Source organism: Canis lupus, chromosome 15, assembly GCF_011100685.1.
Source record: "Canis lupus familiaris isolate Mischka breed German Shepherd chromosome 15, alternate assembly UU_Cfam_GSD_1.0, whole genome shotgun sequence".
NCBI classification, from domain to species: Eukaryota; Metazoa; Chordata; class Mammalia; order Carnivora; family Canidae; genus Canis; species Canis lupus.
In genome coordinates this window covers 51,736,056-51,755,621 of record NC_049236.1, presented here as the reverse complement: position 1 = coordinate 51,755,621, position 19,566 = coordinate 51,736,056, and the positions used below count along the sequence as shown (strand labels likewise).

General features: G+C 38.3%; 1 protein-coding gene across 4 annotated transcripts in view; it reads right to left on the bottom strand.

Moving 5' to 3' along the window:
• TMEM131L (transmembrane 131 like) overlaps positions 1-19,566 on the bottom strand; it is a 161,226-nt gene that overhangs the window by 30,716 nt on the left and 110,944 nt on the right. For all 4 annotated transcript variants that reach the window (XM_038559066.1, XM_038559067.1, XM_038559068.1 and 1 more), the window contains 14 exons: positions 18,538-18,596; positions 18,121-18,229; positions 15,782-15,875; positions 15,158-15,311; positions 14,442-14,612; positions 13,047-13,116; positions 11,847-11,964; positions 10,063-10,204; positions 8,539-8,648; positions 7,430-7,502; positions 4,614-4,741; positions 2,631-2,773; positions 683-869; positions 291-476 (listed from right to left, as the gene is read on the bottom strand). In XM_038559066.1, coding sequence (XP_038414994.1) covers positions 291-476; positions 683-869; positions 2,631-2,773; positions 4,614-4,741; positions 7,430-7,502; positions 8,539-8,648; positions 10,063-10,204; positions 11,847-11,964; positions 13,047-13,116; positions 14,442-14,612; positions 15,158-15,311; positions 15,782-15,875; positions 18,121-18,229; positions 18,538-18,596 — 1,744 coding nt within the window. The remainder of the gene's footprint in view (positions 1-290; positions 477-682; positions 870-2,630; positions 2,774-4,613; positions 4,742-7,429; positions 7,503-8,538; positions 8,649-10,062; positions 10,205-11,846; positions 11,965-13,046; positions 13,117-14,441; positions 14,613-15,157; positions 15,312-15,781; positions 15,876-18,120; positions 18,230-18,537; positions 18,597-19,566) is intronic.

Genomic DNA, 19,566 nt, shown 5'->3' with positions numbered 1-19,566 from the left:
CAAATTGTCACCACACTGAGCCAATAGGATTAACCTCCGTATTTTCCACTGTGACTGCCCAAGAAAGAATTGGGAGCACAGTGATCTCTTATACTTCTAGGTCTCATCAATCTCCCTACAATTAGTTTACTATGATCTGAAAGCTTATCGGTTAACTGCTTTGTCTACTTTATGTAGACATCGAATGGCACTCAATTCAGATGGTTTGAATATGTTTTTTGATTATTCATACATTTTTACGCCCCAGCAAAATACATTTTCATGCAAGTCTCCTGAAGGCAGTAGCACACCTGACAAAGAAGACAGTAAGCCTCCAAAACGACTCCTCCCAGCTGGGTCCTGGAACCACATCAGCACATAAAGGCAACAGGTGATGAGGGAGGGTCACATTGAGAGTGAAGCGAAACTCAAGGTCTGCTGCAGTTACCAGAGTCAGCTCACGAATGACCCAGGAAGAGGTGAAGTCTGGAGTAAACCTGATAGCAAAAGAGTCAACTTTATGGACTTTAGTTGTTTTAATTTTAGGCACAAAACAAAATAATCCCAATAGCAGCCGTATTTCTTACTTAAAATAGTTACATGAAAACAACATGTCTTACTAATGCAAAATAGGTTTTCTTCCCACACCCCCCATTACTGAATGCACCACAAAACCTCAGTGGGGTTAAAACTCAATGCTTACACGATGCTGATATCTCGGGATGTATTTGGGGCCAGGGAAAACTGATGACAATCTAGCACTTCGAATCCATAACCTTGGCAATTATACCCATTAATTTTCAGAGATGTCACAGTTATAGGAAGTGGTCCGATATTCTCAACTTTAAAGTTCTTTGTAATCGATAAAATTTGCTTGCTGTCTTTCAGCTCTAGTAAGGATAAAAAGTGATATTTAGTATGTGTGAACTGTAAAACTTATTCAGAATAATTTACTGAGTCAATAAACCATGACCTGTATTAAAATGTGAAAGAATTCAAATATAAGCTCTAATTTCTAGAACAGTCACAGATTCTCTTCTACAACGAGAATACAATAAAAACATTTAACTAGTCAAGATTTTTCTTAAGTTCTATGACCTTCCGAGGTACCAAAAGTAATCAAAATCTCTCCTTTGTTCTTTTACTTATTAAAGGTTAAGGTTAGAAGTTTCTTCTTCTCAGAAGCTAAGTAGTTTAGAATACTCCTAGCCACCATGCATACTTTGCTCCTGGGATCTTCACACTGAACAGGGAGGGACCAGATAAAATCAAGTTTGTGTGGGCGCCTGGGTGCCTCAGTTGGTTAAGTGGATAACTCTGGATTTTAGCTCAGGTCATGATCTCAGGGTGGTGAGACTGAGCGCCACTTCTGGCTCTGTGCACTTAGGGGGTAGTCAGAGCCTGCTTGAGGTTCTCTCCTTGTGCCCTCCCCCTGTTTGTGTGTTCTCTCTCTACAATCAATAAATGAATCCTTAAAAAAAAAGAGCAAGGGTGTATGCCTCTAGAAACACAGTTCAAACACCCACTACATTCAGAGGAAGTAAGTGGCTAAGTCCCTGCAAAAAAATGAGAGCACATTTTATATGGGGAGTTTAAAAAAGAAAGAATTACCACAATTTTAAATTATTCCTATAAATTTATAACCCACAATCTTTTCTACATAAGGACTAAAATTTTATCTAGTTCTGTAGTTTTTAGAATTTTCCTTAATTCCATCTTTCAAGGTCAATTCTGAATGAATGGAAAAGTGAATACTCTGATGAATTTGGAATGCAAATGGTCAGTAAATCTTCTCAACCTCAATTAGCTTAGTTTTCTTAAAAGAAAAAAAATCCCAGTCAGGCATTAGATAGTGCCTCAAATCATCCAATATTTTCGCCAATCAGCTTTCTTCATAGGAAGCACAGTATTAACACTAAAACACTTTCAGTGTGTTCCAGAAATTCAATAATAGGAAATAATAATAAGAAAACAAGACAGAATTTTACATCTATTGTTTGATTTTTGTCTTAGTTCCTGAGGAAGTTCTTGAAACGAACATAAATAATTTTGAAGCATGTAATTTAAATACATGCATGGTTTGAAAATTTCTAATGCAACATTTTGGTAAATTTCTAAATCTGTGATGTCTATCTAATACAGTGGCCACTAGATGTACTACTTTAAATTAAATTAAATTAAAATTAAGTAAATTTAAAAACTCACACCAGCTATATTAAGTGCTCACTAATCACATGTGCTTAGTGTTTGCTACACTGGGTGACACAGAGAATATTTCCATTACTGCATAAAGTTCTACTTGTTAGTAGACCTTTAGTCTCTGCATTCATCATTTTGGTGTGATCTTTTTTATGAAAATGTAGTTGACAACTAAATTGACAGCTTCATACTATTTATCTTAAATATCTGTCACTATACTGATAATTTAGCACAATTACGCTGTTTATATATGTATCATGTAAGTTGGGTTAAATATCTCAGGCTATTGTCCTAAGCAGCCTCTTAAATATGCTCAAATGTTTGCCTGATTTAATTATTTGCATCAATGCCATGAATTTACTGTAAATTTTAAAAAGAATCTTATGGAATTCTTTTGCCCTTGGCTTGAGCACCAAGCCTTCCCTGTCTGAGTGCCACATGGATGAACTCACGTCGCCGGCAGTCCATCAGCGTGGACTCAGGCACTTTGAATCGGAGTGAACCTCCTGCACCAGGAAGCCTTCCGCCCACTTTCAGTAACTCTCTGGCTCCAAACCCTTCCACGCCAACCATGTCAATAACAGTCAGGTTGTTCCTATTGGGACAACACAAATACAAAGGTATTACAACAGAGTCACAAGATACCGTGCACTTGGATTTAAACACTCCTACTTAGCAAGGACATCTGAAAAGTTGTGAAAGCGAAAACTCAATTTAAATAGTGTAGCATCTCCTGCCATCTCATGGAATGAGAGGGTGTCCCAGGGAATGGAGGCTGCCAATGGGCTCAGAAGAGCCCAGACAAGCTGACAACCGCAAGAACAAGTGAATGCTCACAATCACTCTCCCACCTTGGCCCAAGAATGCAAAAGCCGTGTTTTTCTAATTACCAGCCACCAGAGTGGTGATCAGACCTCCAAGTGAAAAATAAATAAATAGAAAATAAAAAAACCGGAGGAGATAAATTGGGGGCCTCAGACAAATATTAATAAATTTAGACTAATTGACAAAAATCATTTGCAGGGTGAGTTAAGGAGTTTTCATAGTAATTGTGACCATAAGAAATTCTGCCTTAGGGATAATTCTAGAAACAAAATCCCACTGTTTCTTTTGAATCAAAGATTTATGTCATCCCACCAACAACATATATCTACTCAAGTTCTTAGCCGTCAAATAGAAATTCAGACTAGCTTTCTACCTTTTCAGTAACTGAAATCATGATTCCTAGGACAAAAAAGGTTAAATGGAATAGATGTTTAAATGATGCAGACTAGAGTAAAAACCAGTCTTCATTAATGTAAATACCATAAAAGCAGAGAAAGAATTCATTCCTTATTATGCAACATATACCAATATCTTTACATCTTTTCCTAAAGGATTAAGAATCCTTAACCATTTAAAAGCCTTTAAAGTTACGTCAGATGACTGATACTGTCTATAGAAAAATGCTATCTATACAGAAACATCAAAAATAAATTAACTACTAGAAATAATTTAGACTTTTCAAGGTCAGTTTAACCTGGGATGAGGTAAAGTTTATCTCTGCACTTCCCAGGACCTTAGTTCCTCAGTGGAGAATAGGTTTAAAATGAAAGACATTGTCAACAAGGCATTAGAAGTCTTGGTTAAAATGCTCAGTAGAACATATTCTTTCAAAAACTTTTAATACCTTTCCCTTTTTCAGAGCATTCACTTGCAGAAGAACAAATTCATGTGATATGTTAAAGGAAGTCCAGAATAAGAAAGTCTTTACCAGCTGGTCTGATATTAGAAGAGCTTTAAAAAGTAACTAAAATGTCATGTATTAAAAATTAGACTTCTCACCAATGCAGAGAGCTTCCACATAGATCTGTATCTACTGTACATTTTTGAAAGAAGACTTTAAATAAAAACTACCTAAAGATGAAAAAGATTTAATAATGAAAAACATTTAGCTGCTTAAAATGAGCAGCCACTGTCATTTAAAAGAAAAAAAGAGAGTCCTTAGTCCACTGTCCTTTGGGGCTACAGAGAATTCCAGAAGCAAGGCAGCTATGAGAGTGGAGTAAATCCAAACACTGCGGAATGAAAACGAACATAGCAGTTTCAATTACTTTTCAGAGCTAAGGTCAGAGAAGTGTGTGTGTGTGTGTGTGTGTGTGTGTGTGTGTGTGTGTGTGCAGCAGCGGGGGGTGAGGGTGGGGAACAGCAGCAGATGCAGCTTTTGGAGGGAAGGGCACACGGCCCCTACCTTGCAAGGTCAGAAGCCCAGGGGACTTAAGTGTGGAGCCTCAGGTAAGCCTTTCCTCTATCTGCCAGGCAACACAGCCTCATCCCTACCTGCCTGACGAAGAGGTGAATATCAGCTCTTAGTAAAGAGATTACGTATTCTTCAGAGACAGAGACTTGGACGCATCAGAGGGAAAGAAACGGGCTCCGTGACGGGACACACCTACCGGATTAGTATGAGTGATGTAACTTTCCCGTAGTCGGCTGGCGTGAAAACTACACCGACCCTTTTCATCTCCAGAGGCTGCAAATGCAAGTGGAGGATGCCAAACTTGGATTCCTCAGACTGCATGCCCTGCAAATTTAATAAATGCAATTAAATGAGTCCTGTCGAGCAAAGCTTTCGTCTTCATTATGTGCATGACAGTGTATAACCATGATTGCTCTTCTTTTAAGGTCCAGATGTGACTACCCGAATCGACCTGCTGAACTTGTTTACCCTGAGAGCTCACACCAATAAACAGTTCCCAAACCACAGCTGAGAAAGTGCAGGCAGAGGCTGCAGGACTACCTGCCACGGATGCTGGAAAGGGGATTTGCTTCCTGGCTTGGATGGGAGTTGCAGCCAGAAGCAGCCTTCTCTGCCAAGATGCTCCGACTGTAAAACATCACTCAGAAAACAGACCAAATAGCCTCTGATGAATGCTATAGGGACCTGACCCAACACTCATCCACTGCTGGACAACCCTAAATTTCTCTTTAATATTGAGCTATGGTTTATACAGAAACCATCGTTATTACATTTGGTCTCTGCATTCAGGAGAAAGATCTCTATTCACATCCTCCTTTACCTTCCCCCAGATTTCTAACTCTCTCTGACTAAACCTTGTGTTCTAAATTTAGTATTCAAAATTGCGCTCTTCATTATTTTTCCTCTTTCCACTGCTTTTTCCAGCTCCTTCTCACTAAAAACAACTTATTAATTTTTTAGCACTATGATCATACAATCTACATGGTAATAATTCTCTTTTCTGAGCCCTTCATTTTTAAATTTGTTTTATCATCCAACTGTGGCTGGCATGTCCCCATGCTATCTGAAAGAAAAAATAGTGATGATATTTGATTCATTTTCATTAGAATTCTAAACTTCTTGAGGGGAGAACCTGGCTTTACATATATCTAATATAAATATTGAATAAAAAGCTGATTTTTAGTATTAAAACTCTTAGTAATAAAAACACCCTTTATTAAATAGTTCTTATATACTAGCACTAGAATATAGTAAGGTCCATAAGATGCTAAGCATTCCATAAACCTTACTGAATCTTCTCACATTATTATAAGTGGGAGAGAGGAGGCTAGCTATAGAGAGATTAAGTAAGCTGTCCAGGGTCACACAGCACACATGTGAAGAGCCTGGATTCAGAACCCTGACTGTCCAATTTTCCCTGCTCTTAACTAAAGGAATTCTGTTTCTTTTTTTTTTTTAATATTTATTTATTTATGATAGACAGAGAGAGAGAGAGAGAGGCAGAGACACAGGTGGAGGGAGAAGCAGACTCCATGCCAGGAGCCTGACGTGGGACTCGATCCCGGGACTCCGGGATCGTGCCCTGGGCCAAAGGCAGGCGCTAAACCGCTGAGCCACCCAGGGATCCCCAGGAATTATGTTTCTAAAAGCAAATCAGTATCATAAAAATGCATGCCATTCTTTACATGACACAGTTTTAGTAAGAATTTCGAATTAAACTTTTAAGTATCTCAAAGGCACTGATACTATTTTTGTCAGTGTAACAACTTCTTGAAGGTAACAGTGTCCTTTATGGCAAAAGGTGTAATATCCTTGGGGAAAACCTTCCATCACAGAGCAAAGTCTTTTCCCAAATGAGTCACATCATTTGCTCAAATTTGAACAGAACACTTATATGTAAAAGGAATTTGGCATTATTTTTGGAATTTTAAATTATATATGATTCAATACCATTGGGGCAAAAGATCTCTTAGTATTCTGGACTCATTTACCCCCCAACAGCCCTGGGAGCCTGCTCAGTGGAAAGGGGAATGAGAGGGAATGAGGACAGGCTCACTAACAAAAACAAGACCATGCTGCCGCTTAGACCACTTACAGAGAGCAAGGAATGTTTGCTGTAATGTGTTTCCTATTTTAAATCTCTAACTTGCTTTGATGAGTTTTAACTCTTAGTTGGAGGTTACCTGGTTTCTCTCTTTATGCTAGTCAAGTTAATCTAGAGCCAACAGGGTATCTTTGGAGAGATAAATGTGGAGAAAGAAGAAAATACCCAAGGCACTTAAATATGTGTGTGTGAGAAATATAGTTGTATGCCTATGAGTCTTACGTGTGTGCTTTTACATTTGTAACAGATGCTTCAAGTCTACTTGATCTCACACATAGGATACTTGAGAGGAAAACACTCAGCTCAGTACAAAGAGCCACAGAACTACTGAGTGGAAACTAAGAAACAAGGCTGCCAAGTCCCCAGACAACATCCTCACCACATGACATGTTTACTCCTCCTCCTAAGTATTTGTGCAAGACCTCATGAGTGCCCAGAGGCTTAAGAATTTCAGAGAAATCCTTTTTTACAGATGAGGCGACCATCAAAGAAACTGGGTGACTTGCTTAAAACATGAAGCCAGTTTGGTAGGAGAAGATTCTTTTTTTAAGTGCATTTTTACCTTATGTTGCCCTAAAAAAAACTCGATGGGGAATCTAAAAGAGAATTATAAATTCTGGGGTCTCAAGTTTTATGGTTTTCTACACAGCCCTGATTTAGTTGTTATTTCTTCACTCACATGAATCTAAACTATCAAATTAAAATGATTTACAGGCTAACATGAACCATGCAGCTCCTGCTGTATTCGTTAATTGGAAAAATCTGCTATGTATACTTAATGCCTAGAATATAAAAATAAGAAAGCTGCATATATTATGTAAAGAAACTTGAAACATAAATCAGCAAAGCCCATATGCTATGTGTATAGTTTGTTAGCATTCTTTTTCTATTTAAAGATGACATCCTACCCGGTAAGGGCAAGCTTTGGTGAGCTGGAATTCACCAGTTGTGAAATTAATCATCTGCATATCGGTGCCAAACCTATAAAGAGAAAAAAAATGTTTGAACTAACATTCAGATTGCCAATAAAGAAAGACTAATACGTGTGTGCACATATACCTATTATGTGAGCACATATTTTTGCATACACAATTCATGTCACATCCTGTCACTACTGTGTCCCAGCCCCTTGCACTGTACCTGGCATATTGTCAGTGCTCAATACTGTTGAATGAATGACTTTGGCAGCCCAGCACTTTACCATATGTAAAGAAGCATATGGTAACAAAAGTTCTAAATAGGAAGCATTTTCCCCCCAAAATGGTCCATATGGAACCTGACAGGAAGTGACTCTCAACCAAGGACAATTTTATCTTCCAGTGGATATCTGATAGTATCTGGAGACATTTCTGGTTACCACAGCTGGGGAGGATCTACTGGCATCTATTGGGTAGAAGCCAGGGATACTGCTATAAACATCCTCCGAAACACAGAACAGCTCCTCCTCCCCCAAAGAGAAAATCATCTTGTCCAAAATGTCAATAATGCCGAAGCTGAGACACCCTGGAATCAGGGTAGATTCTACTAAGCCAAAGAAGGAAACATTCTAAGAGAATCGGTGATTGCTCTGTAAAAATAAGATAAAACGTGAATGTCTAACATCTTTTAGACATGAACTAAGAGAATTATCATCCTTTTTAATACTTGACTGAAATGTACTAAAACACTAAACTCATTTTCTTGTGCTGCCCAGAGATCATTGCAATTTAGATTCTAACCTTTAGGAGTACATGTGGGAAAATCACAATTGTACAGATTTCCTGGCCAAAAAAAACAATATTCTGCTGGGAACTAGACTAGACACAGTAACACTCAAGAGGCCACCTAACAAAGGGAAGTGGCAATTTCCATCAAGGTATATGTATATGCCCCAAGGAGCTGGGTGTCCAGGTACTGGGGTTAATACTGCGTACACCTACGTACAGGCCAGGTGAAAAATGTGAAGGACTCTGAATAATTCTGAGTCATAAGAGTATTTCCCAAACCCCATCAGAAAGTCCTCAACTGGGCGCTTTACCATTTGTGGAGCAGGCGCACTGCCGCTTCTGGTTTAGGATACAAGGAGAGAGGCAAGAGCTGCAAGGAGACTGGCCAAGAGGAAGGGTTCTTCACCACAAAGTACTTCACCTAGATACAGGGAAAGGAAAATCAAAACCCCAAGGAAGGCACAGGTCACCCCTGAAATAATCCTGCAAAAGATTCATAACCTGAGTCTAATCACGAGGAACCATAATGCACATCAAATCGAGGAACATTCTAGAGAATAAATAGCCTGCCTGCTTCAACACTGTCTCCGCTATGAAGGCCAGGAAAGGTTCAGGAAGACTAGAGGTGACAAAAAAGACTTGATCTTGCAATTCAAGCTCCTGAACTGGATCCTGAACTGGGGAGGAAAAAAACTATCATAAGATATGTGCGTGGGAGAACTGGAAAAATTTGAATATGGACTGCAGACTAGATAACATTATTATGATTAATGTCACATGTTCTGATTTTGAGGATTAATTACATCCTTGTACGGGAGAAAATGCTCCTGTTCTTAGGAAATTCACACTGAAGTAGAGGTAGAAGGGGCATGGCACCTGACACTCTCAAATGGCTCATAAACATGCGTGTGGTGGGGGTGTGCAAAGAGAGAGAGAAGAAATGATAAAGCATATGTGGCCAACATGGAAAACTGGGAATCTCTGTGAAGGGTGATTGGGAGTTCTCGGTACAACTCTTGAAACTTTTAAGATGGTATCATTTCAAAATGAAAATTTTTTGGAAAGTCTTCAGATGCCACCCCGAAGAAATCCAGTGAGTGCCTCATGAAGTGTAAATTATCCCCCAGACCACATGTGATGCAGCTCTTTGGCAGTGAGACTTGAGACACACATGGAAGCCTGCTGGTATCACTTCTGTGCCTTTCTCTGGGCCTCCCTAGCTCATCGAAGGAAGCACACACAGGGAGGGAGTCAGCACACCAAGGACAGAGGGTAACAGGCAGACAGAGCCTAGGCTCTCAATGGCATCACACTGCTGCTGCATCAGCTTTGGACTCCTCTGCTTTGAGCTTCTCATTCTGCAACAAGCTAATTCCTATGTGAGCCTGTGCTAGTCAAGGTTTTCTCTGTTGTGGGACGTCCCGCTGGCCCAGCTGGAAGAGCATGTGACTCTCAATCTCAGGATTATAAATTCAAGGCCCACATTGGGTGTAGACTACTTTAACAAATTAAAAAAATAATAATGAAATCCTACAAAAAAAAAAAAAAACTTTCTCTGTTGTTCATAGTTGAACACTTTCTTGGCACATAGATTTTTAATTGGAAAAAAACTTCAGAAAATATATTTGTTTCATGCATTTTATCTGGTTGAAGTTTTACTCATTTTGTTCTTCTGACACCTCCCTACTAAGTGCACCTAACGGCATATGTGTATCACTTAAAACGAATTTAAATTCTCTTTGGTTCTGAAACAGTATTCTCAAGGTGGGAAGACACTGGTAACTCAAAAACCCTAGAGCTGGGATGTCACTGACAAGGAGACACACAATCCTCACCACACTGTTCCTTAGGGCAGTTGCGCTGAAGTTTAACACAAGGCCAGGTTCTGCAATCAAACGAGGCAGAAAGAAAACAAAGGATTCTGACTCCTTGGATTTCTTCAAGCGACCAAACCGAGTCATTCCTAAAACAGTCCTCCTGTGTAATTCATAAAGAAAGAAATTACTTGGAAAAATAATTTTGACATTAAAAAAAAAAAGGAAATCATTAAATATCACTCCCACTAAAAGGAACAAGGACCCTTGGGGGGAAAATATGGCTTATTCTGGGTTTGGGGAAGAGAAAGTACAAGATGATCCTAAAACATTCTGTTTTACTAGAAAGCAAGAAGTGCTCAAAGAATGAATGATAAGAATCACAAACCACAAACCCCCTTGTGGGTTTAAGGGACCCACAAGCTAGCTGGAAGAGGCTCTCAATAGCCAAATCTGGGACAATTTAGCATCAAAAATAATAATGACAGTAAATGGTAATGAACAAAGAATCTGCAGGGATGCTCAAAAAGGATGTAGAATGAACAAAATAATTAGAAACATCACCATTTTGCAACCATCAATTTAACAACTAACTGATTCAGGCAAGAATTATGGGGGTGACATGCTCTTAGAGAACAGGAAATTTATATGATCTCAAATTATTGTAGCACATATTACTTAATTTTTAATTACTTATTAAAGGAAAAATTTATCTATAATGGAGATCTGTCACACATACAATGGGGTGAGTCAAATGATTCAACTTCACAATACCAACAATGGGACACATTGATATATAAGTCCCTTCCCAGGTAATGCAATGGTAAGGACCCAAGATCAACCAAGTAGTCAGCACTCTTCCCAAAAATGTTTAATGTGAATGTAAACTTGAAGAAACAATTCAAAAAACTCACAGTGCTAAAGGTTCTTTTTTTTTTTTTTTTTTTTTTTTTTTATGATAGTCACACAGAGAGAGAGAGAAAGAGAGAGAGGCAGAGACATAGGCAGAGGGAGAAGCAGGCTCCATGCACCGGGAGCCCGACGTGGGATTCGATCCCGGGTCTCCAGGATCGCACCCTGGGCCAAAGGCAGGCGCCAAACCGCTGCGCCACCCAGGGATCCCCAAAGGTTCTATAAGATAACTGGCTAAGACTCTCTGAAGTATCAACATGATGAAGGATGAAGGAAGGGGGGTGGAGCACGGAGATAAACAGTCTACAGAAAACTAAGAAAACATGACAAGCAATGCAATGCATGATCCTTGAATGGATCCTGGATTTTAAAAAAGGAAAAATAAAAAGACAGCCATAATGGATATTCGTGGATCAAAGAGAGAAATCTGAAAACAGATAGTATCCTAGATAATATAACTGTACCAATGTTAAATTTGTTGGGTAGGTAATGGTATTATAGTTCTATGTAGGAGGATATTCTCCTGAGGAAATAAACTATCTTCTAATAAAGTATTGAGGGTTGAAGTACGATATCTACAGCTTACTTTCAAATGACTCAGCAAAAACAAAATGTGTGTGTCTACAAAGATAGAGAGGTCGAGAGAGAAAGAAAGCAGGAGTGGTAAAATGTGAACAATTACTGAATCCAGTATGAGGAATATTTGGGTATTCACTGCACTACACTTTCAACTTTTCTGAGGTTGGAAATTTGTCAAAATAAAAGGCTGAAAAGAAATACCAGTTATTAAAAATTCAGTCCTGCAATTTCAGTGAAGTACTATGTAAGTGATCCCTCCCCCTCAACCAGTGCTGAAGAAAAGAAACAAGGGAAGGTGAACACAGAAGACATACTTGCAGCCGTCACCAGTTTTAAATTTCTTCCATCTTTCATACAATTTATTGGCAAGTTCTGAATCCACGTCCCAGGTTGACCGATCCAGAGAAAGACTCCCTTCCCAATTAGGATTTTCTAAAAGTTAGATCATATTTAATATTTAAGTGTACAGAAAACGCAATTCAGTTAGGAAAGAATGCCACAGACTGTCAAACTTCTCAAACTGAGAGGACCACCGAGTGAATAAACACCCCCCACTTTCCTCTGACTGCTTTACTAAGAGTCCCTCTAACCCAATGGCAAATGATATATTAAATCAAACAAACATGTATAAAACAAAACTAAATCGAATTATGTAAAGGTAATAACATAAAAGACACATGGCTCATGAATATAGCTTGAAACAAGTTAAGATTATTCCTGAAACATTTTTAACAGCTTTCAACCTAACAGACTAAACTGCTTCCCTGTAAACAGAACTGGTCATTAACTAAGTCTTTCAGTTACTATGATCAGTGCTGATGGACAAAACAGCGGTCCTTCCAAAGAAGAGCACAGACCTGGGGCTGGGCCTGGAGAAGGTGCCTGTTTATATTTACAAACTGGCCTCCTGTTCACCTTGGCCTCTCCACTTATCCATTCTGTCTTATCTGTGCTAAAGAGTGTGCCGGGATGAAAAAAATGGCAATCTCCCCCAGAGAAATCTCTGTAGTGTTAACAGTATCCTTATTATTTTCATAAATCAAAGGCAGGAAAGGGACCAGAAAGAGCTTCTGTATGAAAACCATGGCATTCATTCACACTCAACAACTAGCGCCCCCTGTAAGATGTTTATGCTCCTATAACTAAGGTCTTCAAATGCAAGTCTAGGTTATTTTTACTAACTTGTTGTCAGCCCTTTTATAAAAGAACCACAGTTTTCCAATTTTTCCTGGACATGAGGTTGCTGTGACCATCAAATAAAGTGTTTGAAAAATAATCCCTTACGAAAAGTTCCAGCTACTTAAGGGCCATTACACAAGCACGTTGGGTGTTTTCGGGGGGATTCTTAACAATTTCAAGTCATTCTGTGAATGATCATGCTCTTTTAGAATGAAATATGACAAAGCTGTGTTTACAGTATTAATTATTCCACCTGTAAATGCTATTTTTCCTCACTACTTCCCACCCAATCCCAAACTAGAGTTCTACAGAAAATCTAAGGGCAAAATACTTACCTGTTTTTGATTTTCCCATGAAATAATGCATGCCACAATGTGCTATCACTTCAAAACCCAGACTCCCTTCCTAGATTGAAAAGTAATATATGAATAACTTAAAACACAACACTAAACATAAAAATCCTAATGCACTCAAATGTGAAGGAGACAATGGCCTCCACCTGGGTGAATTTCTCTTTAACCAGAAGCCAAACAACAAGCACGTGAATTCTTGGCTTCCCTTCTTGAATGAGAGCTCAGAACTGTCTCTCACAGAAGGACCAGGCCGGTGGATCCTGCACAATCATCAATGCCCATAGTGATGATCCTTGGGCCCCAAAGACACAGAGCTGCCTTCTGAATTAGAAGTTAATCTCAGGACATTCCTGATAGGTTTTTTTTTTTTTTTTTTACTGTACTCTAATCCTCTGAAAAACAGTACACTGATCTATAGTAACTCCTAAGCCGCCTGGGACACTTAAATTGAGGTTCCACTTCCTACAGGTTGGGGAAGCACAGACCTGCTACTTCCATATATATGTGAAACCTGCCTACTCCCTCCCACAAGTAGCTCTTCTTAATATGCATCTCTTGATCGGAAAAAGGAAATTTCTAAGAAATCTCCCCTGCTTGAAATACAGATGAATGGAATTAACCTTACATCTTGTGCAGTTTAATTTTAGAGGTCCTACCTTTAAGCTTATAGCTAGGCATGAGGCATTTCTATCTATGAAACACCAATGCTAATAAGTGAGAAAAATCATAAAGATGGTTGCATGAACGTCTCATAGTGAAAAATTAGAACCCAGCGTTATACAGAATAGCTTGGATCAAAAAAGAAGCAATAACAGTAACCAAACAAAAATAAATAAACATTAAGAAAAAAATGAGGCATGTTTAATAAGACCTAAATTAAATGCGGCTAACCCAGATGTTAGAAAGCATTTTAACTGAGAACCCGTTAAGGCTTTTGATTTGGCCCACTAAAGAAATGCAAGGATTACAAGCAACCAAGAGTCACTTACCAGAGGCCTAACTAAAGCATTTAATCATCTCATTTATTTGAATTCATTGCTAGTATGCACTAGAAGCCCAACTGTGTTTTCTATTACAAGCATATATTCCTTGCTCTTCAAATTTTGGAAATAAATGAAAATGAAATTAATCTATTTGTAATATTTTATTTACTAACCTCAAATTACTTTATGAAAAATAGAAACTCTTTCCAAATCAAGAGTTCTATATCTAAACAACCAATCATCTACAATTAGCCTGGCAATATCCTGCAAATTTCTCAGATAGTCTTAAAGAACAGGGCCTTTAAACTCTGTCAATAAAACCCAAGCACCAGAAGTGAATTAAAATAAACAGTAATTATATGAAAATTATAACACATAGTGCTGTAAACAATACCTTGGTTGGGGCCGAGTAAATCTGTAGAGGTATTGCAAAAATGGCACCTATGTTTGTAGTCAAAAATACATTGGTGAATAGATTTATGGCAATGTCTTTAACAGCAAGTTTCAAAGAAAATATATTCCAACAGCCTGGAGGTAGAAATAAAGGGCCAGTGAAATTCAGAATCTAAAAAGAAAAAAAAGTAAGAGAAATTACTTTTTCTAACACTAATTATGATTAAAACTATTATAAAGTATGATACTAAGGTTCTTCTGTACTTTTAAAAACATAATTTTACTCAATTATTTCCAGGTCAAAGATTGAATTTTTTTAATATAAATGACAGTTTTTAAATGTTTCATATGCTACTTTTTAAATTTCACAAAAATAATCTCAAAATTTTCATGGGTGGTATTTTGAAAAAGTCTATGTGTCATTATTCAGGCTTACTTTTAATAAATACAATCTTTTTAGTATAAATTATACATTGTAATCTCTTTGAATAATGTTAAGAGCAAATATCATTTAAGAATTTATCTTGGTCCCTTTGAGGTCCCTAAACAATAGTTTAAAAAACAAAGAGATCCTAGAAACTGAAAATATTCAAAGAAAAACACTTGCTTTAAAAAATCAGAAATAAAAATTAAATAATATAAATATTGATTTCATAGCATCTGACCTTAAACAAATCGTAAAATAGGCTAAAACTTGGATAAAAATACTATAGATACCTTTAAAATGTGCTTGGTCTCCTTGGAAACAAACACATCATTTAGTACAACACTACGGTCAAAATGGTTGAGGTACCACATTGACCAAACTCCTGAAGTGTTCTCGTTAGTCTCTATGTGAAACTGGGTTGCAGAGGAGTCCATTCTAAAATACCTGTGAACACAGGACGTGCATGCTATCAGGCCTGAGTGTGAGACAACGTTCAGCACTCAAGGTGCCTCTGAATGCAAAAAGAGGAGCATCAGAAAACGTTAGAGAATGAATGTTAGTGTTAGGAACGAGCTTCAGACTGCCTTCCTCAACCTCCACGCCCACAAGTGGAGCATCGGAAAGGCCAGAGGATGAGTGACCAGGCCAAGACCAGGATGCTCAAAGAGGCCACCAGGGCCAAGTCAGGATCCACACCTGGCTCCCAGGCCCTGAAGCTGTTCCACAAACTGAATCATTGTTTCCCTGCTCCCATTCTGCACTCAGCCCTCCCACTGCTTGGTAAGCAGTGTTAAGTGTGGAAGGCAAGCCCAGAGAGGGAGAGTCATATACATCTTCTCAGCTATATTTTTAAGTTATTGCTAGATGAAAACAAACAAACAAACATGATTAAAGGGAAAGTGGAATCATCCTACCCTTGAACCACAGGAGAGGAGAGACATGCTTTTAGTGTTGAAGTGCTTTTTATCTTCCTCATGTCCTCTTTAATTCCACTGTCACATGATGTAGCTGTTTTGAGATACAAAGAAATAAATGTGAAGCATAAGTATCTTTTCTTTCATTACCCTGAACAAAAACAAGATATATATTTTATTTCTGTCTTATTACTTTGCTTTTCAGTCTCCGTTAAAACAGTGCATCAGATATCAATGGTAAAATCCTTTCTCAAACACTCCCATCTTTTTCTCTGCTGCCTTGTTGCTAATCACCCAGAACACCATGTCTACCAGCCCCCAACCACCCCTCTTTTAAATTTTTTTATTTAAATTCAATGTGCCAACATATAGTATAACACCCAGCGCTCATCCCATCATGTGCCCTCCTTAGTTCCTGTCACCCAGTTACCCCATTCCCCCACTCACCTCCCCTTCTGCAGCCCTTTGTTTCCCAGAGTCAGGAGTCTCTCATCCCCATCTACCCCTTTTTAAAACCACCCTCTCATTTCTTCTTTTGGCGGGGGGGGGGGGGGGAAGAGAATGAACATTTTATGGCTTCTCTTTACAAAGATCTGCATTCACCATATATAAGAGGAAAGTCTTTAGTACTGCCAGGAATGACAAAAGTGAAAAATGACGCTCAACTGGGTGGGGTGAAGAGGAGCATGTGGAGGCATGAACAAGAAAGGAAGACATCCAAAATAGCAAGAAGGAGCTTCACAGTGAAAGCACAATGTATTCCAAAACACTGTGAATTATCAAAACAACACTTTTAAGCTTTCCTTGAGCTTGGTCGTAACATTAAGGCACTGGTATTAAATTCCTAACTCTGATACTAACACTCAAGCCTTTTTTTAATTTTTAGATTTTATTTATTTACTTGAGAGAGAGAGAGATGGCAAGAGAGAGCAGGCGGGGAGGGGGGGGCTGGAGGGGGAAGTGGTACAAGCAGACTCCCCACTGAGCAGGGACCCTCCCCCTACCCCCTACTCCAGTTCAGTCCCAGGACCTGAGGATCATGACCTGAGCCTAAAGCAGATGGTTACCTGACTAAGCTACCCAGAGTCTTCTAGTCTTTTTTTTCCCCTTAAGCTACATATATGGCTCCAAAAAATATTCAAATGCTATCAAAAATGTGAAAATAAAAAAAAAAAAATGTGAAAATAGAGTCTACTGTTCACCCAAATTCCCAATTATCTTAAACAACTGCTAGTAGATTCTTAAACATCTATCCAGTGCTCTATACATACACAAGCATATAAATACGCTTTAAAAAATACCAAGTGGGGATGCCTGGGTGGCTCAGCGTCTGCCTTTCAGCTTAGGACATGATCCTAGAGTCCTGGGATCAAGTTCCACATCAGGCTCCCTGAGTAGAGCCTGCTTCTCCCTCTGCCTGTGTGTCTGCCTCTCTCTCTGTGTCTCTCATGAATAATAAAAATAAAATAAAATAAAAATACCAAGTATACACACATGCACTGCTGTACATATGCCTCCAAAAAGCTGCAGGGAACACCCACCTGTAAATGCGCTACAATTTAACCAGGCTCCTCCTATCAATGAAGGTTTACATTGTTCTGTTATCACCAACAGTGCACATTTCTTTTTTGCATGCATATATGAGTATATCTATAGATAGTCCTTGACATAGAATTAAGGATCAAAGAGCATATATGTGCATTTTAAATTTTCAGCGATTGTCAATTTTCCCTCCAAAAAAAGCCTGCATTGGTTTATACTCTTGTCAAAAATATCTGGGTTTTTTCCCTAATCATTACCAACACAGAATACTAACAATGTTTTTATCCTTATTGATCTAAGTAAAAAATTATATCTCACTTGTTGCTTTAACATTTTTTGAAATACAAGTAAGGCAGGTCATGTGTTCATATGTTTAGAATCATTTGCATTTCTTTACAGAACTCTACCGTAAATAAGAACCTAAAATGAGGACTGGGTTTATACTCACTAGATCTGCATAGCATTGTGCACCAAGAAACACCACCTGGGCAGCAGAGCTCTCTACAGGTGAAAGCAGCACCTCCACCAAATACATTTGCATCTTGCTCCTTCAAATCACCAACTCAGTTAAGCTTTAAATGCAAAATCCTATGTGTGGTAGAAGTGGCATCAACAATCTCTTTTTTTGTCATTCTGTCTCTTAGTAGTTAACTACTAAGGCTGCAGTACTACAATCAAACCCATTCACTTTCTGAAAACTTTGCTGACTCTGCAGTTCTAAGGCATTTCACAGAAGGAATTGCTATCATAACTAGATAACGAAAATAGACAGTCTCCAATATTTTTAAAATCTGTACCTTTGCAAGTGAAAGAGGCGATTTTTGTAAAGTTTGTTGTAGAAGTAGGAAGGAGTACTGGTTCAAACTGCAGAGACAGAGCATCTTTCTGTGAGAAATGATGTACGTCCTACCAAAAAAAAAAAAAATCCACATTAGTATTTTCAGAGGGGTATTTATCCAATTTGACTCTGTTAAAAGAACTAAATAGCTCAGACTGGCATACAAGCAACTGCCCAGCATATGTGTCTGTAACAGTATGAAGGGGGTGCTGGCAACCTTCATCCTAATATGGGTTCAAGCAAGGGAAAAGGAGTGTAAATTAAAGCAAAAGAGAATTGAGACAGTGGTTTTGTATCTGTTCCTGAAAAATCCTCATGTTCTGTAATTAAACACATACTTGTCAGTTTAAAATTTAATGTAAGCATTTACAATTACCTGTATCCAAATAAGGCTGTTTCCTGAATGTAATATATACATATTTACTGCCGAATCATCTGTCCAAAAGAATCAGAGCAATGAGATTAAAAACAAAGAACCATCTCATTCTCACACCTTAATATAGTAGTTAAAATACCACATCACATATTTCTATACAAAATGTGACTTGATTTTCAACACTACAATTGAAGCTGGGAGCTATTTTCTGTTGGATATTCTTATAAGACACAAGTAAAAAGATCCATACAAAAAGATTGACCTTCCAATATAGGATCCCTCAAGGATGATGAACCACCAGTGGAGAAATTCTGAGTCTAGGGTCATACTATGAACTCTTCTGGATGAAACTAACTAATTGGACAGCTTTAAATAAAGCTGTGTCCTCCTGTTGATTAGACAACCCCTCATTTCCTTATTTAGATTATATTTGTGGAAAAACAAAACCCTGGGATCTTAAAACATAGCCTTCCTTTTAACCTTCACCAAAAGAGCTCCCTGTGGGACAGAGGTCTTCTCTACATTGTTGTCTACCTGGCCATTCTGTGAATCACCAAAACTATGAACCCAAGGACAGGACAGCTCTCCTGCTGAACCATTACTACTACAATCAATTCTAAGGAATGGAAAGTAAATGATGTCTGACCAAAAGTTAAGACTGCCAAATGAAATTATGTTTTGCTACCAAATCTTTCTCCAAATATGTACAGGATGTGTGTGTGTGTGTGTGTGTGTGTGTGTATATGTATATGTATATACATGAGTGTGTATATGTGCATTCGCATGTACATATGTGTACATATATACGCATACATATAAATATACATATATACCAGAACAGTCTTGCTAACCAATGGATAATAGCAAACCCCACGTTATAAGTGTCATGGACCATATAATACGTGTTGCCTACAAAAGTTCTTAGAAACTTAAATTGATGAACTAGGTAATTTCTGGTACATAGGACACACATTTTCAAAGACAAAATTCATAGAAATGGACATTAGAGTTCACACTATCCTAACTTGT